General features: G+C 46.1%; 1 protein-coding gene across 6 annotated transcripts in view; it reads right to left on the bottom strand.

Annotated features, from left to right (window-relative positions):
- TAOK3 (TAO kinase 3) overlaps nucleotides 1-23,900 on the bottom strand; it is a 76,529-nt gene that overhangs the window by 6,929 nt on the left and 45,700 nt on the right. For 4 of the 6 annotated variants that reach the window (XM_074554096.1, XM_074554095.1, XM_074554097.1 and 1 more), the window contains 5 exons: nucleotides 22,933-23,014; nucleotides 19,389-19,556; nucleotides 16,506-16,712; nucleotides 8,766-8,900; nucleotides 85-321 (listed from right to left, as the gene is read on the bottom strand). In XM_074554096.1, coding sequence (XP_074410197.1) covers nucleotides 85-321; nucleotides 8,766-8,900; nucleotides 16,506-16,712; nucleotides 19,389-19,556; nucleotides 22,933-23,014 — 829 coding nt within the window. Of the gene's footprint in view, nucleotides 1-84; nucleotides 322-8,765; nucleotides 8,901-9,185; nucleotides 9,557-16,505; nucleotides 16,713-19,388; nucleotides 19,557-22,932; nucleotides 23,015-23,900 lie in introns of those variants that run through there. The other 2 variants (XM_074554099.1, XM_074554100.1) reach the window with 2 other exon arrangements.

Genomic DNA, 23,900 nt, shown 5'->3' on the forward strand with positions numbered 1-23,900 from the left:
TTGTCCTCTCATTCTGCACCTCAGACCACGGGTTTGAGCAGCAAACCCGGGCTCTCCTGCCCCTCAGACCCTCCCAGCACTCACCTCCTTCTCCATCACAGCCACTTGCTTCTTGGCCAGCTTCTCCAGCTCAATGGACGAGTTGTTGGCGTGTGTCTCCACCTCCTTCTGCAGCTTGAGGCGGTGCTCGTCCATCTCGGCCTTCAACTTGTTCTCCAGGGCGATCAGCTGCTTCTGGTGCTGGCGCCGCATCCGCTTATATCCTGACATCTGTTCCCGCAGCTCGTTCTCCTGCTCATGCTCATGGATCTGTCTTGTAACCTGGGGGGGAACAGGGCACCCACTGCTCCAGGGCCTTGCCTCCCACACCAGCTCACTGCAGCCAGGCCCTGCTCTGCTCTCAGCAATCCATGGCTTTTGGAGGTGCTGCTGTTTGGTTTCACAAAGCCACAAAGTTTCTCTGTCCTAACTTTTAGCCCCCATCAGTTCCTGAGACTTCTATGTCTGAAAATTAGGCTGAAAATGCCATATTACAAATAAAGGAAGGGAGTGGTTACTTATTGATGCCCTCTGAAGGCTGCCTTCAGAGCAGAGACTACATGGAGCTAAAGAATAGAGACTAGATGGAGTTACAGAGACTACATGGAGCTAAAGAATAGAGATTAAATGGAGTTATAGAGACTAGATGGAGCTAAAGAACAGAGACTAGATGGAACTAAAGAATAGAGATTAGATGGAGCTAAAGAATAGAGACTAGATGGAGCTAAAGAATAGAGACTAGATGGAGTTATAGAGACTAGATGGAGCTAAAGAATAGAGACTGGATGGAGCTAAAGAATAAAGTAGGGATTTATTAAGAGGCCTCAACAGATCTACCTTGGGCAGCACAGACCCAAAATGGCCACACAATGGATGATGGCTCAGGAGATCCCTCACTTTTATATATTCTGGTCCATTTGCATGTTTGAGTTAATTGTCCAATTAAAGCTTTAGCCCATGCAGTCCCATCCTTCTTGTTTTCTCTCTTCAGTCCCCACTGTTTATGCTCTTGGGCCTGAGATCTGGATCTGCAGCCCTTGGTCCCCAGCTACAGAAGGAATTGTTCTGTCTCCCTGTTCTGTGAAGAGAACTCACCATCCCCTAATATGAAACCTAGACTTAGACACTAAAGCAGAACAGAATCTGAAAAATATAAAAGCTAAAACTTGCGGAATCATTATCACTCCAGGACATGCTGAAGGAGATCTGGAAACAAAGGTGGCTAATGGACAACACTCTTCAGACACCTTATTCAGATGCAGGACTCAAATCCTTATTCAGATTCAACTAATTCACCTTATTCAGATCCATGGATTCCCAAGAAGCAGCCAGAACCCCCTCAAACCCCCATTCTTTCCTTCCTCCTCAAGTCACCCCATGCCAATTCAACCCCTCAACATCTATTTTCTGCTACGAGGAGCCTCCTTCAAAACTTCCCCTTAAAATTCAAGATGATGGCAGACTGAGCTCATTCCTTCCCAGAATTGAAAGTTTTCTAACAAGGGAACGCTGTTCGGGAACTGTGTGCTCTTAACAAGATTGATCAGATGGTCTAAGCAGATTTTAAACCCTGCTCAGCTGAAACAAACTCACAAGTTCCACATTCATTTCCATGCCCAAGTGTATCCATGTGAAAGGAAGGAAAAAAAAAAACACCAACAGGCTGTGCCAAAAATGTTGAGAAGAAAATGCAAATGGTGATGCTTCCGTTTGAAAAGAAGAAAAGTGTCCAAGACTGGTTTTTATTTTTTTAAAGACAGTCTCAGGAACTTATGAAGATCTGATCATTTATACAATCTGAGAATCAAAAACTTGGCACATGTGTGGAGCTGCAGCCCCTGAATCTGTGCAAGGGGACCTTTGCTTTGCCACTTAAGTGTGAAGAGCTCAGGCCTTTGAAGGTGATCACTGAAGCTTTATGAACCAGGAGTCCCTCCTGCAGCCTTCCTGATGGATTCCTCCACAGCAGCAAAAAAAATTGGCCCCTGCATGGTGCTGCTGTCATTTGAAGGCAGTTCTGTGGAGATTTTTGGAGTTCAGATGTAGAGATGGGAAGGTTCAGGTTCAAAAGGAGAGCAGCTGCTTTAGGGATCTGCCATCCCAGTGCACTTGCTGGAAGCCAAGTCAGAGCTCCAAAATCAAGAGATGAACACCCTGACTGAGGTGAGCCAAGGCAGAGGGCAAGTGCCACCTGTCTCAGTTCAAATGACCCCCAAGACTTGGGAGGAGGGTGAAGAGGAGCTCAAGAAGAGCCTCCCAAAGACTGCAGAGGAACCAAAGAACCAGCCTGAGCACAGCCCTGTCACACTTGGGGTGATCAGGGAGGCTGAGCACCCACCAGTGGTGATGGGCAAACCAATTCCTTCTTGCAAGGAATTTCAAAGTGTCATTGTGAAGCAGGCTGGATTAAATAAACCTCAGCCCCTGGTGCAACAGAGCAGCCTTGTACATGCTTGAGACACAACCAGATCCAAGGCAGCCACCAGGAGCATGTGGGATTGAGGGAATGACCACAAAAACACAAACACTCTGTGAGCCAGCCCTGTGTTCTGCTACAGCTCAAAAAGCTCTTGGTTTTTCCAAGAGTACCAAGGACAGCTACACTTGGAAGAAGTTGGGAAGAACTCACAGGAACCTGCACATTTCAGTCAAGTTCAGCAAGAATAAGATCTCTGCCAGAAGCTTCCAGGTAAGGAAAATGTCTCTGAGAATCCAATTAATGATAAGGACAGGTGCCAGGTAAGACAGGCAGCCCACCAACACTTCACCCATGCCATTGCCATGTTCAGTGACATCCAGCTGAGAGAACAGCCTTGGTCAGGCACTTGAAGAGAAATGGAGATCTGGGAGCCACCAGCTGCACCAGATCTTCCTGGGTGTGCTATTTTTGGGGCCCAGCCCTTTTGTGAGCAATGGGATGTTCTGCACGGCACAGCCCGTTCCCAGACCTTGGCAGAACAAAGCAAACAGCAAGAGCCTAAGAAAAAAATGGATCTAAGGATCCTCCAGCAACTCTGCCAGTCTCCTTTGGTCTGATCTCTAATGAGATGTAGAATGTGCACTTGTTTTATTTACAGCAAAACTCATTAACTTTTATCCTTGCCTTTTTTTTCCCTGCTCCTCTGCACCCCATTTCCAATTTTGCTCAGCTTTATCGTGACAAGAATTCCATCTGGGAAAGATTTCCCATGAAATCTAGGATATTTATCCCTAACAATAGGATGCAATTGCTAATTACAAGCCTAGCTGATAAAGCCTTCCAGTCACAACAGAAGATGAGACATTAAAAAGTCAGAAGAAAACAAAAGCAGTGTCTCATCCTAAAGATGGGAGAGGAGAGCAGCAGACTTGGTGGACATCTCATGGATTTCGTGTCTCTGTTCAGCAAACTCATGATAAAGACTTCATTTATCACCATAACCTCCAGTCAAGCCCAACACTCCTCAGGACAGTCTTCAAAGACAAAGTCTGCACATCTGTGATCTCAGGGGTGGCAGAAATGTGGAGGAAATGAACATTAGTGACTGAACATGCCCAGGTCAGTGCCAGAGAAGTCCTTCAGACTATGAATGAATCCAGGATTATGGTTTTAAAGATTAAAGCCCTAATGAATGAACAGCTCCAGCAACCATTTTAACAAGAAAATATGGGGATGTTCCATTAATCACCTTTCTGGTGTTCTTAGACAAGGACTCTTGGAACTCCATGCACTATTTGGAATATCCTGAGTGGGAAGGGCCCCACAAGGATCATGGAGACAGACACCCCAACAATCCCACCCTGGGCATGCCTGGAAGCATTATCCAAGTGCTCCTGGAGCTCTGGCAGCCTCAGGCCTGTGCCCATTCCCAGCACCCTCTGGGGGAAGAACCTTTTCTGATCTCCAACCTCAATCTCCTCTGACACAATTCCAGCCATTTCCTGGGTCTGTCCCAGGTCACAGCAAGCAGAGATTGGAGCTGCCCCTCAAGAAGAAGCCCACAAAAAAACCCTCAGATTATGATGAGGCAAAAGGTGATAACTACAAAATTTGTTCTCCATATAACCAGGAAATGTCAGGATCCTTCACACCAGAAAGTTTCCTGGAGCCCACCCTGCAGCACCCAACAGTCAATCAGGTCATCAGGAGAACCAAAAACCTGAATAAACCAGAACAGCTTTCGTTAAGGTATGACATTTTCTCAGTTTCTTATCTCTCTGCATCTCTGGCAAACACAAAACTGAGAACAGAGATGTCTTTTCCAACCTACTCCCACAGGCAGTTCATTTGCCATCAAATCCAAACTTTCTTTCACCCCTCCAAGATTTCAGCTTTACATAAGGAAGTTGAGCTCACAACTTCTCCTCCAAACCAGCAGCTGTTTAGAGTTCCCTTTCCTACACTGTTTATCCAAGATACTGAACCTCTCCTAAAAGAGAGGAGTTTTCACCTGTAGATAACTGAATTTCCAAGCTCCTCTGTGCTGGAGGAAGCAAAGCTCTGAGCAAAACACTGCCAGCTGCTTCTCACAGCAGAGGAGATGAGAAAGAACAAGTCCAAACTTTTAGAGGAAAGGTCTACAAAGGAAGCAGCCAATGAGTCCATTGGGAGAAACTCAACCCTCTGGAATGAAACACCAAAGCTCCAGCAGAAGAGGGAACAGCTCCATGGGAAGGTGCCATTTTCCTGGCCACATCCAGGGAATGCTGCTCCCATGGACACAGACACTTGGCTCTGCAGGCCCACAAGGGATCACATCATTCTTCTGCTGGCATTTGGATTTCAAAGAGAACACCAAGGCCTTTGATAGAGCCCTCACTGCCTGATCCTTCTGTGGAATGAGATGTCACAGATGTGAGGGAGGAATCCTTCCCCATGAGGGTGCCCAGAGCAGCTGTGTGCCCCTGGATCCCTGGCAGTGCCCAAGTTCAGGCTGGACAGGGCTGGGAGCAGCCTGGGATGGTGGAAGGTGTCTCTGCCCAAGCAGGGGTGGAATGAGATGGGCTTTAAGATCCTTTCCAACCCACCCCACTCTGGGATTCTATCAAGTTTTAACTACTTGATCATTGCCTTTGAAAACTGCAAAAGCAGCTGTTGAGGAGATGCACGAGGAAGGGGGGAGCTAAGGGGTCAAGCTTGAAAGACACCCACAAGTGCAGATCAATGCATCTCTGAAGAGATTCAAAAAAAGCTTTCCCTTGAAAACACTGAGAGGTGTAGCCTCATCAACATGCAGAACCTCTGCCCTCCTTTTCCAACAACAGCTTGCTGAGCTTCAAGAGATTCCTGGTTGTAACTTTTAATTTATGGATCACTGATAATCTGAGAAATAATATGGAGATGTAAGTGCCTGGTCTCCATTTCAGATGGCAACTTTTATTCCAACAGCAGAAATATGCAGGGTATTTTCCACCACTGCTCCAGGTGAGTGATGGTTACTGTAACCACACAAAACTGATTAAAGAGAAAAGTGGTCCAGGAAAAAATGACTACTAAAATTGCTGATTGAATTATGACCTAAGTTAAGCTCCTTCATCTTTCTTACTCACATTTGCTGATTTTCATGATTTTCTTTAATCTGAGCAATATTAAAGCACTACTGCAAGACTCTAAAGAGGATATCCACAGCCTGTTTCTTTGTGGAGAGTTCATTTGGCTGTTTTCTCTGGAGATCTGTCCAGTTTCTCTCATATTCACATGATGCCTTTGCAGAGTGCCAGGGCAAGGGAATCACTCTCTAAACCACTGGGTCACCTGGAGTGCTCAGCTGTCTAACACAAGTTCCTCTGTGACCTCTGCACTCCCTGAACTGCTTCAGCTTGTTTTTGGAAAGAGATCCAACCTGAATTTGGGATTGCCTTTAGGAATGCCAGTCTTACCTCCATCTACAATATCCTGATCTATGGGGAGAAGAGCAAGGACTTGAGTGCCCTAGAACCTGGACTGCACCAGGAGGAACAGCTGTGGAGTGAACAGCCCCAGGCTTGGTGCTTTTCTTCTACAAACACTGCCCTGGTCTCAGTGTTGGGGGTGGATTTCCGCCAATCCCATGAAAGGAAGCTTTAACACCCCAATATCACCCCATAGAACTGAATTTGGGGCCAGAACTCCCATTTTTGATTCTCTGCAATACAGGCCACCTGATGCTCCCAGCTGCACAACCTTTCTGTGCAGGAAGATGTTCCCAGCAATGGGAAGCAGCCAGCATGTAGGGAACCATCAGAGCTTGCTGGTTTGCTTGTTTTCAACCCCTGTGGGACCTTGGGCACCCATTCACACAGAAAAATCTGTTCCAGCTGCCACTGAAAGAGTAAATTAACACAGAGAGATGAATAAAGCCTGAATTTCTGGGTTTGCACTACAAATTCCAGGCATGTTCAGGTCTTTCTCCCTGTGTTGGCTCCATGGCTGACCTTGCCCTTCCCATAAATATTGGGCAGGGAAGCAGGAAGATGCTCTCCCTTGGCCAGAGGAGCATCCAGCACCTCTCCCACAGACATCATCTAGGCACTGTGATAAAAAGTGCTCCAACACAAGCACTGGCACCCTGGTTCTGTGCAATGGGTTTAAACTTTTATTTTTCCCCCCTGGATTTCCATTTTGCCACATGAAGAGGTGGGAATGGAAGATTATCAAAGGGAAAGCTCATCCCCATGAAATATTTCTGTGGCAAACTCAGGGTCAGTTCTGCCCCACCACACAGCCTCAGAAGCAGGGACACACCAACACCTCCTGGAGTGCCCAGGTTGGTGTGTTGGGATCTTCCCTCTCCACTGGGAAAGGGAGATGTGTGTGAATAATGGGGATTACAGAGCATGTTCCACAGAAAACCCAAAAAAGCTCTCCAAAAAGCTTTCCATCTTCCCCACCCACAATGAATTTTATCTTTATCATCACTTGGTCACTGAAGCAGAGAGATTCAGCAAACCCAAGTGAGTAAGGAATGAAGGCAGACGCAATCCCAGCCCCACAGGAGGCTGCCATGGGATTGAGGAGTGACCTTGGGATATCAGCTGTGTTCCCCAGAGCTCAGGGAGTCCCTCACAGCCCATATTTCCATTGGCTCCCAAAGGGGCCTGGCCATGCAATCCCTTCAAGCCACCCCAGCAGCCCAGGGGTGACATTTCCAGGGAGGACAGGAGCTCTGGGCTCCGCTGCTCGAGGCAGGCCACAACGTGCAGCAGCTTTGCACAGGGAGTAAAAGAACATGAATATATTCATCACACATATCAATTTATCAATGAAATTGTATGTCTGGAGTATGATACATGAGTCATTCATTATTTCTGCCCTCCAGCCAACCTAACTGGGTCCCACTTTTATCTGCTCAGTGCAGGCAGTAGAAGAGCTGGCACTACACTGAGTGAAAACACAGACACATACAAAAAGGAAAAATTCCCAGGGCAGAGGGTCTCCAGGAGAGCAGGGATCCTGCCCCTGTCAGGTGTGCTGCATGAAGTCCTCTAACACACACATTTCTAGGTCACTTTAAACTGGGGGGAGCAGGGGACACCAGCCTGGGGGGCACTCAGGGTGTGGGCACCCAGAAATACACCTGCAAAAAATGGGATTCAGATGCTCCCAGGAAGCATCTGGGCAGAAGCCTGAATGCCACAGCATCGTTTTAGATTTTAACAGCAGCAGCCACAATCACACAGAAAAAATTTGTGCTGCTGGCACTGCTGCTTGCCTCCAGTCAGCACCTTCAGCTGTGGTCTCACACACACACACACAGAGAGGCACAGCCCGTGCCCTGAGCACGCAGGAAGGAGTGGGAAGCGGTTCTGGGGATGCAGAAATGGTGGTCTGGAAGGAGAACCCCCATGGTGGAGGCAGGAGGAGCGGGAAGGGGAGGGCTCGCTGGTGTCATTTCGGGGTTGGTCCAGGATGATGTCATAGCACTGAGCGAGTGCCATGGCCAAACCGTGGGGACTCTCTAACGCTCCCCGTCCATCTGACCTCTAATACCAGCGGGCTGAAATATCGAACAGCACATTGGTTTTCCCTCTGAAGGGCCATTTTTCACTGCTGTCCCTGGAAATGCTGCTCCCAGCCCGGTGGATGCGGGGTGGGGGAGGCGGCACACAACTAACTCTTCCGGCACACACCCCTTTCCCTACTACAAAGGCATCCACAGCAATCACATTTGCAATAGTACAAATCTTGATGGATTCATCCCATCCCCCTCCCCTTTGTAAGCCCACAGCCCGCTGTAAACCCCCTCTGTCTCTCTCTCCCTTATCGCAGCCCAGCAATCCTTCCAAAGGATCAGGCTGCAAAATGCAGACACGGTACATTGCTTGAAATAAATGAATGAATGAAATAAAAAAAATAAAAAAAACCACCAGGCAGCAGCTCAGGGCGGGCAGCAGCGATCTTATTGTTCCCAAACCCATCTGCATCTCCACGGCGTTCCAGCAGCTCTCACACCCCTCACACACTCTTTATGCACATGCAGATAAATATATTAACAAAAGGGACAGGTGGGAAATGGAGGGGTGGGGTGGGAAATGAAGATGATATTAACTTCACCCAGGAAGGTGGGCTATCTCACCCTGGAAATGCACCGAGAAATTAAACACATTTCACATTTACATCTCACACACACACACACATAGAGGTAAAATCTCTTTCAGTGCAATATCCAGTTGCTATGCCAACAGCACCAACAGCACGGAGGGATGGCAGCGAGGGGCTGGGGAGCGGGGTGGGGTGGGATGGGGTGGGGTGGGATGGGGGCTCTTACCAAAGATGCTGATTTGATTGTGGCAAAGCGCTCTCGGTTCCGGTAGTGGAGGGCCTGATTCTGCACTGACTGGGTAGGCCGCACCTCAGGCCTGCGATCCCTGTGGCCCACCTCATCCCTTATAAATACATGATCCTGCAGAAATGGATAAAAACAAGGAGAAAGTCCGGCTGTGCTCTTCCCGCGGCGGCTGCCTCTCTCTCACCCCTCTGTCTGCACAAGCGCGGCTGTAGGAGAGGCATAGTTCAGCTCTCTGCTTAGCCCCGGCAGCTCCCACCGTACAAAATGAATAAGCAACACATTGCAGCTCGGCTCGGCGCGTCAGCTGATCAGGATGCCTCTGAATCCCTGGATCGGGCTGCCTTTTTTTTTTTTTTTTTAATCTCTTTTTTTTTTTTTTTTTTAAACCTCCAGTATTACATATGTGCCAGAAAGAAGCGAGGCGGGAGCAGGAAGCGGAGCAGGGCGATCCGAGTCCTCGGGAAGGTCGGGTTCAAGCACTGCAAGCCAGCGATCCCGGTGAAAACGTGATTCCCATGTCTAGGCACGGAGATCCTGTTCCCTTTTAACACCACAGCAACATCCTGCCTCATTCCCTTTGCCCAGCGCCGTGCCCTCGATAGGGTTTCTTTGTCCCTCGTTTGCTATCTGCTGTGGGGGACCAGCATCCTGGCTAAATCCACGGCAGGCTGGAGAGCACCAGGAAAGCCTCCGTGACCACTCAGGGATCCTGCTTTCCAGTCATGATCCTGCACAGTTCTAGCACTTTCTCTCCACAGCCCACAAAGGATTTTTTTTTTTTTTTCTTTTTAAAGCAACAGCTCCCAGGTTTTAGCAGGAATGGTTCCCGGTGCAGCTTCCCCTCAGCTCCCTGGCAAGGCTCTGCCTTTCCCAAACGGCACAGGCAAATTTGGGAGTGGAACAAAGCTCCAGGAGAAACCCTCCTCAGAAACACCAGCAAAAAAACCACACCACCACGATTTTCCCAGTGGGAATGGTGAGTGCCAACAGTCAGCACACCTGCAGGCTGCACCCTGGGGATGGAGCAGCCTCTGGACACCTGGCACACCCCGCTCCTGCCCGGCCACACTGGCACCCACCAGTGCCATGAGTCCCACCCTCAACCTCCAGCTCCTAAATCCTCCCAGGAAGACTGAGGTTCTTCCTGAATTAAATCGAGTTTCCAGTTCTTTGGGGTGCAAAATAAAGGCTGGCAGTGCCTAGAAAGCCCTTGCGGGGAAGAGCTGCCTCCATGAGCAGGAGCAGCTTTGCCACCCTGCCATGGCCCAGCAGACACCAGGAAGGTCAGAGAGCCCCACAGGGAGAAGCCATGGAATGGTGTCTCCATCAGGACACTGCTGTCATCCCCATGCTCCTTTCCCACCCCACAGACACCTGGTTTTCTCCTCTGCTGGCCTCCATTTCCAGTTGCTTCTTACCCACACCCACACACACTCAGCCCTTTTCAATAGGATTCTGGAAATGGGTTCAAGCAAAAGCCAATTAGGTGCAGAAATGCTGATATTAAGAGCTGAACTCCACATTGATTAAAAGTGTTTTTACCCCAAAACCTTTCCTTATCCTTCCTTTTGAGCACTTCCAGTCCATGCTCACCTTTCCCTTTGTTTGGTGCCCAAGGCCAGCACAGAGCCAAGCCTGCACCAGCTCCTCTACACCCACACAAGGCACACAGAATGAGCCAAAACAGCTAAAAAGGACAGTCCTCCACAGAGATATGGAGAGTCACAAAAGTTGCAGTTTTATTTTATATTGGACATCCTTATACTGGGCATTTGTGGCACTGACAGGAAAGGCAGTGAGACCACAAGAGAAATCACTGAAAATTGGGCAGATCTCAGATTTCCAACTTGTGCATGCTGGTGCGATGGGCAGAGCTCTTGGACTTGCCCACATTCCTGGGAAAGGCACATGTGAGGCTCTGGAACAGCCATCCCCAGAAGATCCTGATTAAACATTTACAGTCCAACAGCATCTCTCAGTTTACTCTGACTCATTGTCTCACCAGAGGGATCCCAAATCCTGCAGTGAAGATCTGCCCCAAACCAACCCACCCGAACCACTGAGGAAACAACGGGAGCCACCAGTGCTGTGCTCCAGCCATGAAATGAAGCTGGGACAGGACATATGTCACCCCTGGTCACACACAGAGCCTGCAGCAGCACCTGGGAGTGCACAGAGCCTGCTAAGCAATACCCCAATCCCTGCACCATCCTCCTTCTCTCTGTTATGCTGGTATGGCAAATATCCAGAGAAGCTGCAAATCACTGAAAAAAAACCCCAACATTTTAAATGGGCATTCAGACTTTCCAGAATGCTCCAAAACATCACCTACAATAACAAGTTTAAGTTGTAATTGCTTTTTCTACTGGAAAATGAATCTGTGATTTACTTTTTGTTATCCAAGAGGTGGATTTTTAGAGGGCAGAGTGTCACCCTGGCCTTGTTTTATGGGATCTCTGGTTACCTCAGTGCACATGAGAAGCTCAGAGCAGAATTAAATTGCCCTTCAGGAATGTGAATTATCCACATTCTGCACTTCAAACTCAGCTGGGCAAGGAATGGGAAAATTCCTTTGCAACTGAGCAAGCCAAAGGACCAATTTCAAGGGGACAAAAAACTCAGCTGGTAAAAGAAATAAATCTATGAGCAGCCACATCTCCATCAGCCTTTCTCAGATGAGGTGACTGATGGCAAAGACAAACATCTCCTTACAAATCTAGAGAAACAGAATTTTGCTACTTTTATTTTAAAACAAAATTCTTCTTCCAAAAACTTGATAAGAGACACTGCAGTTGCAACTGTTGGCACAGATAAAGAAATTTTGTTTCCAACTTTTAGCTTCAGATGTGTGAGAAACTAAAACACAAAATTGTACCTCAGCTCGTGGCACCCAATAAATAAAATCTGACTGAAGGCATCCCAGAAACTCACCAAGTTTGGGTCAGGGTACCTCTCACCCCAAATCTGCATTTCAAACCCTGGTTTGTTTTTAAAGTAATGTATCTTCTACATACATTTCATTTCCCACCTGTTTTCAGTGGGTTTTTTTGCAATATTTACCTTAAGGATGCAACTTTAGGCATGCTCAGCTCACAACTCACTCATTAAAATCCTTTTGTTCAGGGCCAACAATCCAGAATCTTCAGCTTCCTACTCAAGGAATAATTTGTTCTTCTGACTGTATCATCCACATAAACAGTCTTTAGGTTGATCCAAACAAAGGGGGGATTTGGCTGGGACATTGCCAGGACAAAACCATTCTCAAATATTAAACAGAATTATGTGAGAGGAGCTGGTGGAGCTTCCAGTGGTGCTCCCAGCTGGATCTGAATGGCTGCTCCTGGTGAACTTTCTGAGCCCTCACAATGAGTTTGTGTCAAGCCACGAGCTCAAAATCCCACACAGAGTGGATTTTGCTCCCAGTCCCACCCCAGTTCTACCACACACTGCCTTTTCATCCTTCTCCTCACTGAAAAAAGGCCTTTCCCATCCAAATTCTGCCCAAACCAAAGCTGGGACACCTCCACCTTCTCCCCAGGAGGAACATTCCCTTTCCCATTGGAGTTTTTGCTATTCACACCAAATAAAATCTCCAGAAACACAGGAGGAGTCATTAACTGCTGCCAGTCTCCTAGACAAACAGGAAAGGCAATTCCCAAGCCACACTAAGGGCTTCCATGGAATTGCAGCAAACCCCTTTGTGCTTTCTAGGAATTTAAAGAGCAAGGAAAACAACCATGTGGCACCATTTGTCTTAATACACTGCATTAAGTGCCTTGATAATCAACAGGGAGGTTTAAGCTCTCTCCATGCACAAAATTCCCCACAAATGCTGAAATTAATTGCAGCAGCAACAGGAGATGTGCACAGGTTAATTTACAGGATCTGGGAAGTCACTCAAGTTGCAGCAGTTATTGTAAAGGTACTTTATTATTGCAGACATTGGGTGAGAATTTGTGATGATCAACTACAAAGATTTTTCTTCCATCTTTCTGTTATAAACCAGATCTTAATCACAAGTTTTCCCTGACATTTTACTGGCCAAGTTTCAGAAAGCCCTGATGATTTTAAGATTGAAGCAAGAAACAGCAACAGCTGAGTACTGCAATTGGAAAAAACCAATATTGTACTGGCTTTTTGTTTAGATTAAAATATTACAACACCTTATTATTATAGTTTGGCAGAAATAAAATAATAATAAATTCATTGAGGACAATGAAATAATATTTCTGGGAAGCCACCTGTGCCCACATGGCTGAACAAAACAGGTGACAAAACCTCTCTGATGCACCAGCTGATGCCTATACTCACTATATTGTCTTACTCTGGGAGCCAAAAATCTTTATCCTCATTTTTAAAATGAATTAACTGATATTTATCTGATTATAAAATCTGGGTTATGTGTGTTTGAAGCACAGTGTATTTGGAGTTTTACTCCCAGCCCCATTTAGTCATTTTTTGGGGCTCTCAGGTACAATTGGGTTTGTATCAGAACTGTCACTTACTCTTCAGCTCTCAAAAACTGAAAATTCCTGAAGGGAGATGGAGGTGACAATGTGTATCCATAAGCATGGATGGCCTTTGATGGAGTAACAGAGTTATTTAATGTATTCAGAAGAGAGTTCTAACACTGGACACACTGAGATGTACATGGAGGAGCTCACCAACCTGCAGAAGGGCAAAGAAAACTTCCTCATCCAAGCCAGACATCTGAATTTCCTGAAAAGAATCTGCTGGTGATTAAGGTGTCCTCCTGAGGGAGCAGGGTTTGATCCCAAGGATGGGCTTCCTGCTTGATTGCCATATTTTTCCTCCCAGGAGTTCAGGACACAGCTATAAACTAAATAACACAAAAAGCTCCACATTCAATTATGGCTTGTTATTATTTTCAATATTTTAGTTATTTTTTCTTCCAGCCTAACAGGTGTACTCTGTACTCTGACAGGTGGGAGTCACCTTTGTTCTAAGCACAGGATGGAAACCATGGAGCTCTGCTGTGCTGTGGGAGGGTTTTTTTCCACAGAGGATTCATCCCAAGTGCAGCAAACCCCAAAGCACCTTGGCTGCCATCAACTAGCATAGCCAGTGACAATCAACCAGATCACAACAGGTCATTGCACTTACCCTGTGACCACAAAACATTTTTGGAAGTTACAGCCAACTAGCAGCTGTTAAAAAAAAGAAAGAGAATGAGTTGTTTACGAGTGCTTTCACCCCATCAGCCTCTCCCCTAAGCCTCTGCCTCAGGGTGGGTCACAGGACAGATGCTGAGGCTGCTCCCAGCCAAGCAGCACCCAGGGATGATCCAAACAAGGGGGCAATTTGGCTGGGACATTGCCAGGACAAAATCATTCTCAAATATTAAACAGAGTTATCTGACAGGAGCTCCTGGTTTCCTGCAGGCCAGCCCAGCCTGGCTCTCCACACCAGGAGAGCACTGAGAATCTCACACACCACAGACTCCTCCTGCATTTTACCTGCATGAGACATTCTGGGGCTGTGGCCCAAAACACCAGAAGGGCTCTGACATTTTAGAGCTCTGAGCCATAGAAAATATCAACACTCCAAACCATTTTGCCTTCTTGGACACTTTCCACAATCTGGAGGTTGTTCATTAGCACAGTTGTGGAATAACACAATTTTATACAACACTTTTGAATTCACCCATGTCAAAACCATCTCACACGTGACCCTGTATCCACAAAATGCTGTTTATGTTCATCAGTGTTTTCTTTTTAGCCTTTAAAGGCTCATTAAATGCAAAACAAGAGCTTAAATTAAACTTGAACCCCAGGCTCCTTCCATTGTGTTTGTGAGGGGCTCCAGAGTGATACCCAAAACTCAGCTTCATCCCAGCTTCCAGAAATGCAATTAAAGCACAAAGACAAACTGAAATCTTGGCAGAACAAGGAATTTTACCTTGAAAATAAAGTGGGATGTATGTGGATATAAATCCCCCTGACATGTCCAGCTCCAATTTTAGTCTCTTCACATGTATTAATACACACGTGAAGCAGTTTTCCATTTAAAATTCCATTCCCCAAAGTAACAAAGATTAAAAATAGTGTACTAAATTAAAACAATACATTTACAGACTGGAATATGCCCTGCTATGCAGAGTCCAAATCTGCTTTATGAATTACATACAGCAGAAGAGAACATTTTCCAATGAAGAAGGAATCTTCTCCAAGGATCAGCAGTCCCAGCCAATCATTAACTGTTTTGTGAAGACCATCAGTGCAGACCTGGGTTTTCTGCTCCCAAAATTACCCCAAAACACCTGTGTTCAGTGATCTAGAGGGGATTTCTTTTATAATACTTGAGTTACAAGTGTGCAAGACACTGGGTTTTTTCAAACCAGATTAAAACTTGCATGTGGTGTCCTCTTTGTGCATCCTACACATAAGTCTAGGAGGACTGAATTTACAGCATCAGAAATGCTGTATTTATACTTTACAAGTGTCACACAACCATTAAAAAAATATTAGTTTTAAAACAAGCAGGAACTCCACTCCTTTCACAAATGCCATTTGTGTCTGCTGGGAGCAGCTCGTGTTTTGTTTTTATCAAATATAACAACTCTGAGCAGTGATTATAACCTATGAATTCTCTGTAAATCAGTCCCCCAAACTTCCATTTTAATGCACAAGAAAATATGGCTACTTAATAAAGTGAAATTAAAGTTAACACACCTTTTGAAAGCCTACACAAAATAAGAGAGAACTCCAATCACAACCACCCAGAACATCCATCAGTGGTGCTGCTCTTCATTCAGGACAGTTCCACGGGCTGGCATTTGGTACATAACACCTTAATTTCACCTTTCTGAATAAACAATCTTCTCTAAAGATGCTGTGAATTGTCTTTAGGAAAGAGGCAAACCCCTAAAACCTTTGCAACTTCTCTGCCAGTATCTTTAAATATGTAAGACCATGTTGTGTTGAAGACAAAATGTTTCAACAGTTCTTAATACTCAACATCACAAACTCTGCACTTCAGGAGGAAAAACTGCTTACAAATATTTAGTTAGTTACAACCAATCCTTACTGTAACCTTACAAACAAGAAATTCATACTTTTAATGCTGCTGCAATGTTTTAGCTCCTCTGGCAAAAAGCACAAGTACACTTTGAAGTTCCTTGCAAACGAAACCAACACAACCAACCTACATTTTGCTGCCCACTAGCAAGTGACACTGCCAAGGCCAAGCCAAAACCATTTTAGTCAGACAAACAGTGGTGATGAGATGCTGGCTTTCAGCTAGACAACCTCAGCTCGAGATCCAGCCCTAGGGAAAGGAAAGGCATCAGATCACAGCATGCAGCAAAGCAGCAGGAAAGCATCGAGCGGGACTCGACTCCAAACGTACCTGGTGGGAAGGGTCCAAAGCTCTGCACACTTCCACTCCTCACCAGGGAAATCCAGGTGCAGGCAGGTTTGAATCACACACTGTGCCTGGCAGAGGGTTAGCTTGGCTGCCAGGACCAACACAGAGCATTCCCAAGGATGTCCCAAGCAGAGGAAGAGGTGCACATGCAGAGCTGGGCATGCGGGGAGCCTGGGTGACCCTGCCTAGGCACTGACAGCTCCTTGAGTACCAACCTCTTTTCATGGGCAGAGGTTCTTTAGATGATTTAAAGACAAAAACCCCACAGAAGTTGACTCTGGCAAGGCCAGCAGCAGCTCCTGCTCTCAGCACAGAGCAGCAGGGCACACGTACCTTCTTGTGAACAACGGAGGAGGTGGAATTAATGGTGCTCTCGTCACTATGCATCATGACCAGCTCAGGGCTGCTCTCATCCAGGACCTCCTGCATGCTGCTCACACTGCTGCTCTGGCTGCCTGTGCTCACAGACATGCTGGGGATGGAATGGTTGCTGCCCAGACTGTCCATCTTCCTACTCAGGTTTGATCCATGCTCACTGTCCTATAAAACAAGGGGCATCAGTTACAGATCCTGCAGGACATCACCTGCCCAGCACGTGCCTGCAATGCCCAGAGTTTGTTTTAAATGTGACTCTGCAGGCTTCAAGGGTCTTTGGGCATTATTTTGCCAACTGCACATCTCAAAGGGCTGTTTGGGTTCTGGAATGCTCCATATCAGGCAGGCAGCTCCTGCCTTTTTCCCTGCAATCTGATCACATCAGGTTTCAAGCCATTTTTTTTCCATGTATCCTTAAGTCTGGGCATGGCTCTTGGCTTGATAGGAGACATCCAGGAATACTGGATGGCTGGTGGAAAGAGCCTCATAATTAAGAGAAATTATCCAAGTTTGAATTAAAACAATGCTTCAAGTCAGGATCTGCTATAACACATTTCCTGAATCAGAAAATATGTAAGACAAGGAATCCATGTATTATTTTGTATGTTCTACATGGTGTAGAGGTTTTAACCTCCCAAGCAGTCAACAATTCCATTTTATCAAGCTAAAAATCCCTTGAACCTTGTGCTTACAGTCAAGATAAAGGTGAGTGAAGAATCTTAGCAGCTGACTCAGATGAGCCTGCATTATTATAGGGGTAAAAACTTGGATATACATAAACAAAGATTTCTCATGTAAGAGGTATTTTTGATTATACAGCCAAATATCAGGAGTTAGCAGCCTTTTTTCTTCTTCCATACCCATAGGAGTACAATAATGCCAGAGTATGCACTTAGTCTGGACTGATTGAGAGAATTGATGGAGTCCTTTGTAATTAACCAGTGGCACCAAAGAGGCTCGTAAGGAGCTCACAGTGAGGACAGAACCCTGAACATCCTTCAGCTCCTGGGGTGAAGCAGCCTTGACTCACTAAAATGAGCAGCCTGCTGCTGCATCCAGTTTGCCCTGGCCTCTGAAGGGAGCTTGGGGAGAATTCCATTACAAATCAATTAACAGGGAACTCATTTTGTTGGAGACCGACAGAAAGATAAAATTGAGACTTGACAGATTTGCCTTTGATTGTGTGATTATTTTTTAAGCAATCAGCAGATCATTCAGAGCCTGTGTGAGAGCACTTAAAATCCAGAATAATACTATTTTACAGAGAACACAGGGGAATGAAAATATTTTCAGGATGCTTATGTAGAGTTGCAGAAGAAATGACATAATGAAGGATCTGAGGCTGTGTCATTAATGAATGTTTCTGCAGGAAGGACAGAGATGAGATTGCATGTGCAACCTGGCTTCCTGACTTCAACTTTCACCTTCTTGGGAGGGTTCTGAGGAAAGCATTAGTAACATTTTGCATGTTAAATATTTTTAAGGTTCAAAGGAAGTGCCTGGTGGCATTTCCAGTGGGGCAGGTTGTGTCCCCAGCTCAGCAGCACGTGCTGGGCCTGCCCTCCCTGCCCAGTTAGTGACACACACACACACATGAGCAGTGACACCTCCTGTGCTGGGACGGGGCTCAGGGGTCAGTGCAGAGCATGCTGTGCACATGCAGAGTGTCAGCTGCATCCCTGCCCTCCCTGCAGCTCTTCTTGCTCTCTTTGGGAACAGGAGGAACAGAGACACACCTCGGAGCCAAACACCACCAGTGTTTCCTGTGAGCTGCAAGTGCTCAACAGCCAAGTGGGAAACCATTCCCTGCTCTGCTGACAGCCTGGCACTTGTGGGGAGAGAAACTGGGAGGTTTCAGTGCACAAGTCTGACAATCCCCAGTCCCCAGCTAAGCTCCAGGTCTGGAAGCTGGAGGGGACCTTCAATCACGGCAGCTGCTGCTCTTGCTCCTTTGGGGCATCCTCACAAAGCGCCAGTCCCCTCCTCCTGCAGCTCCCACATGCCCATTTCTTCAACCAGCTGAGCTTTCAAGGAGCATTTGACACTCCCAAACCTCAAATCCAAGCTCCTGAAGACCCCCTGAGCTTGGGCACCTTGCTGTGTGTTATTGCCTCACTCCACTGGAGCAAAGGAACACAGACATCCATCTGTCTGTCAGTGCTTTTCATTGAGGAGTCATGGATTTATTTATGCACTGTGCCTGCACCAAGTGACATTAATTTCCATCTAAGCTCATCAATTGAAAAATGACTGGTTTCCTTCTCTCAGCCACAGTTAGGGTCGATTATCATACACTGATTAAGTGGGTTGCTTATTCCAAGATTTAAACTGAAGTTGCATTTTAGGTCTTTAACCTTTTTCTTCCTTAACATTAAAGAAATTTAAAAAATAAGTCCTACTAATTCAGTGATTTGCTTTTCAGCTCATGAGAGGCCAATTACTTTACAGTAAAGTTATGGTAATTGAAAAAATATTAACATTAATGGAGTTGTTTTGACTGTGCAGATGAGAAAGAAAAGCTTGGGCTGTCAAAGACCCTCCTCCACACAGGCTGGGAGCCACTTCTCACAGAGAACCTCCCTCAGAATGAGTTTCCTTCCTAAGGCTTCCAGAAGAATGGGCAGCACTGGAAAAAATCCAAAGTTCCACATGTACAGTAATTGGCAGCTTTAACACTGAGCAAGGACTTTCACTCATTATCCTCTCCTGCCTCTCTGCTGAGCCAGATGAGATTCCAACAACATTCCTCACCCAGGCTGTGCTTGTTCTAAGGACAGGAACAGCTCCCTGGCCCTGCAATGACTGGTAACAGTGAATAGGGTGCCAAACCCTTCCCAGTACCTCCTCCTCCTCCTGGGACTCGTTCAGGGGGCCATTCCGGGTCTCCTGGAAGAGGATTTTCTTCATTTTCCGGTACTGCAGGTTGTCCAGCTCCCTCACTGCATCCTTGGTCCTCTGGATCAGGTCGAGGAGCACCCTGGGCGGCCGCTCCCGGCGGACAAAATCGTGCTGGGGAAAGGGAGACACAACTGGGGTGAACTCTGGGCTCAGCTGGGACAGGGGAGGATTTGTTAAAGGAGACACAACTGGGGTCACCTCTGGGTTCAACTGGGACCAGGGGAGGATTTGTTAAAGGAGACACAACTGGGGTCACCCCTGGGGTTCAACTGGGACAGGGGAGGATTTGTTAAAGGAGACAGAACCCCTCAGTGCAGAATCTGGGGTTAAACCAGGGAGAGTGGCGGACTTGTTAAAGGAGACAGAACATCTCACTGCAGACTTTGGGGTTCAATTGGGCAGTGGGGGACTTGTTAAAGGAGACAGAAATCTCACTGGGGTGAGCTCTGGGGTTCAACTGGGATCAGAGGGGATTTATTAAAGGAGACAGAACCCCTCAGTGCAGACTCTGGGGTTAAACCAGGGACCATGGGGGACTTGTTAAAGGAGACAGAACTGGGATGAACTCTGGGGTTAAACCAGAGAGAGTGGGGGGCTTGTTAAAGGAGACAGAAGATCTGACTGGAGTGAGCTCTGGGCTTCAATTGGGACAGGGGAGGATTTGTTAAAGGAGACAGAAATCTCACTGGGGTGAGCTCTGGGGTTCAACTGGGACAGTGGGGACTTGTTAAAGGAGACAGAAATCTCACTGGGGTGAGCTCTGGGGTTCAGCTGGGATCAGAGGGGATTTATTAAAGGAGACAGAACCCCTCAGTGCAGACTCTGGGGTTAAACCAGGGACCATGGGGGACTTGTTAAAGGAGACAGAACTGGGATGAACTCTGGGGTTAAACCAGAGAGAGTGGGGGGCTTGTAAAAGGAGACAGAAGATCTGACTGGGGTGAGCTCTGGGGTTCAACTGGGACCATGGTGGGATTTGTTAAAGGAGACAGAACATTTCAGTGCAGATTCTGGGGTCAAACCAGGGACCATGGGGGACTGCAGAACATCCCACTGCAGACTCTGGCGTTCAACTGGAACAGTGGGGACTTGTTAAAGGAGACAGAAATCTCACTGGTGTCACCCCTGGGGTTCAACTGGGACCATGGGGGACTTGTCAGCCCCCTGAAGTGACACCTCCCATTCTTGCAATTTATCTGTTCATATTCAATAACTGGTAGTAGCCTTTCTGAAAGGCTCCACACACACTGAGCTCATGCTGGGGTCAGGTTTTCTGAGCTCTCCAGGCTGCACAGATGATTTGTCCCTTCCTGAACAAGTTCACTCAAAACACACAAGGTGACACTTCAAACCTCAGAAGCACAGGAATGATCAAAATGCATCCAGAAGAAACAAGAATCAACCTGCAAAGATTTATCCTGCGTCCATCTATTCCAATTCACACATAAAACTTCCAAATATTCCAATTCACACACAAAGTTTATTTATACCTAAAACTTTCGTAGCCAGAGTTGAAATCAAATCAGGCTCTTGCCAACTCCTGCACAGGTTTTACGTGCAGAATTAATAAATTCCTTAATGGTATGTAGGAACATGATTAAGGCTTCTTCTCTGATTTATCAGATACATTCTCCTGCACTTTACAGCTGGCAGTGGATATAAAAGTCTTCAGCTTTCCCATTTAACCTTGGCTAAAGGAGACAACCTGAGTGAACATTTGCCAATGCTTTTATGGGATCCCTACAGCTGGGTGTGCTGCTTCCCAAGAGGGATGGCTTTAGGGCACAACCATCCTCTGCATGCTTGTAGAAAAAACAGAAAAAAATGGTGAAAAAAGAAAAATTGGCAATGGAAAAAAACTTGAAAAAGAGTTGTTCTCTGCTGCACGTTGCAAATCCACAAGGGGGTTTTGTTGGAGCCTCAACAGCTGGGCCCACCTGCAAGGAAATCCTCAGGAGGGGCAGCTCTGCCTGCTCGGCCTCCCAGCTCCCCTGTGGGCTCATCCCTGCAGCACACGCAGCCCCAGCCACCCTAACACAGGAGCCTTCAACAAGAGGGCTGAGAGGATGAGCTAATCATCTTTTAATGATTTGTAAATAAACAAGGAAAGCATCATGCCACAAGCTGATTTCTCGTTTTTAATTGAATTCCAACTGCTGTGCATTTGAGTTTTGCTGCTGGGGACAGCCAGTCATTTCAGTACCCAATTTTGCTTGTAGTGATGGTGTTTATTTTTGAATCAGAGCTAAAAGTTCTTAACATCATTTCACACAGAAACAAAATGAATCATTTCTGCTCCTCAATGCAGATAACCACCATTTATTTCTCTGTGAACAGTAACAATCTGCAGCTTATTTATGATGAGCAAAAAAAGGAACCCATTTTTATCTCATTGTAGATCATTTTTAGAAAGCAGCAAAGATTTGGAACCATGATCCTGAACCTAAATCCATTCTATGTGTGCACTCAAATATTAAAATGTGACCATGTGAAAAGTGTAGGGCAGACATAAATATAAATAAAATATAAATATAAAATATGGAATAGACAGGATTTTACACTCAGATCTCAGCTCTAATTGTTTGCACAGACTCCAAGCTAAGGTACTCCTGAAATGACATCCTTCAATGAACTCAGCCTGTTCCTAGAGAGCAGCAAGGCTGCCAATCCCCAGGAATGAATCATTCCAAAACTCACAACATAAACCTATTAGCTGGTCAGGGTGCCACAAGTAGAACCAGGGAACAAAACACTGATTATTTACCACAGCACAAACGTACCACAGGAAATAAAAAAATACACCAGGTGCCAAAGGGAGCACAAACAGCTCCTTCATCATTTACCTGGAGAGGTCATTGGCAGCCAGAGGGAGAGCAGGGCTAATAATCAACTTTAAGAAAGGCAATACTTAAAAGGAAAGCTTGATGGCAAAGGGGCTGGACAGGATTTCACATTCCCCCTGCCTTCTAATGGAAAGCTGCCCCTGAATTTCCCAAAAGCAAAGCCCTTGGAGCTGTAAACAGTTCCTCTATTTCCCAGGTAAACTGAACCCAAATGACTTAAACTGGAACTGATTCATGATTCCCTGACAAAGCCTTGGCAAACTCTGCACACATCACTCCAGGTCCACCTCCTACAGGCTCTTGGCAATTAGGGACCTGTAAAAACTCCTTCCAAAGTGATCCAGTTATTTCCAAAATGAGTTTAATTAATTGGGTTCAGTACAGAAACCATTAAAAGGATTTAAACAACTTTTGGGTCTGGTGGTTTGCTTAGGGGCGGAAGTCAGCCTTGGCCTATCCCCTCAATGTTATTTTTAACTGCTAAGTGTGATGCATGAATGGAGGGAAAAAGAAAAACAAAACAAAAAAAAAACAACCAAAGAGTGGATTTTTGTAAGGGCAAATATCTGTTCACCATCTTTATAATTGTTTTGGTAGACAAACAGATTTCCCCCCAGATTCCTGGAAAAGATTTGATAAATTACCCGTAACAAATCTGTTGATGATGGCCTTTCCTGAGGTATTTTCTGTAAGCAGTAATCAACAAATCCCCTAAAGGAGTCTGTCCTGCAAAATCAAAAAATAAAATAAAATAAAATTTTAAAAAATTAAATTAAAAAAAAGAAGCTCAGGATCTGGAATATATTCAGATTTATCAGTGCAAGGCAAAAGAAAAATGTTAACTGATTTGTTCTCAAGTTCTAAGGCAGAGAAAGTAATTGAGTTTTTCCAAATTCCAAGTTGATCTCATCAATTCTTTCACAATTAAAGGCTGTTGAAACAACATGGACACACACCTATCCCCAAGCACAAACTGAAAACCAAGTGAGAACTACATGTACCAGTCACTATTTCTGATTTTACTTCAACTGCTTACAAACAGAGGACAGTGGAATTATTGGGAACTCCAGAAATGCACTCGCTGATCTCTGGGAGTCACAGAGGGAACCCTGCCTCAATGCTCAGTTCAACACTTGAGGCTTTGAGGTTTTATCCCAGCTGGAAAGAAGGAAACTGATTTTTGTGGGCTCAAAAGGAGCACAAAGGCACCTTGGTGACTCCTAGAGAGCAAACAGGGCACTGTAAACAAGGCCTTGCAATGCTGAACACTGATGTGGGGCTGAGTTTATCCACAGCTGCCTCTGCTCTGCACTGCAAATCCTGCACAGAACATGGGGACCACACTGCAGGCAGCAGAGCAACCCCCTGGAACCCTGAAAAATGGGCAAAACAGAGAGGATGAAAGAAGGAAACTGGAGTGGCCTCGATACAATGATCAGCAATCAAACAGTTGTGCTGCTCAAATGGCCAGCAGAGAAATGGGGGAACTCCACACCTCAGCAGGAGCTTCTGTTTCATTCCTTCTGCAGCCTCTGCCAAGCATCACCCAACAGCAACACCAACATTCCAGGCCTGGGAACTGGGAACCCACAGAATAACCAAGGGTTCTTGC

Source organism: Zonotrichia albicollis, chromosome 18, assembly GCF_047830755.1.
Source record: "Zonotrichia albicollis isolate bZonAlb1 chromosome 18, bZonAlb1.hap1, whole genome shotgun sequence".
Classification (NCBI taxonomy): domain Eukaryota; kingdom Metazoa; phylum Chordata; class Aves; order Passeriformes; family Passerellidae; genus Zonotrichia; species Zonotrichia albicollis.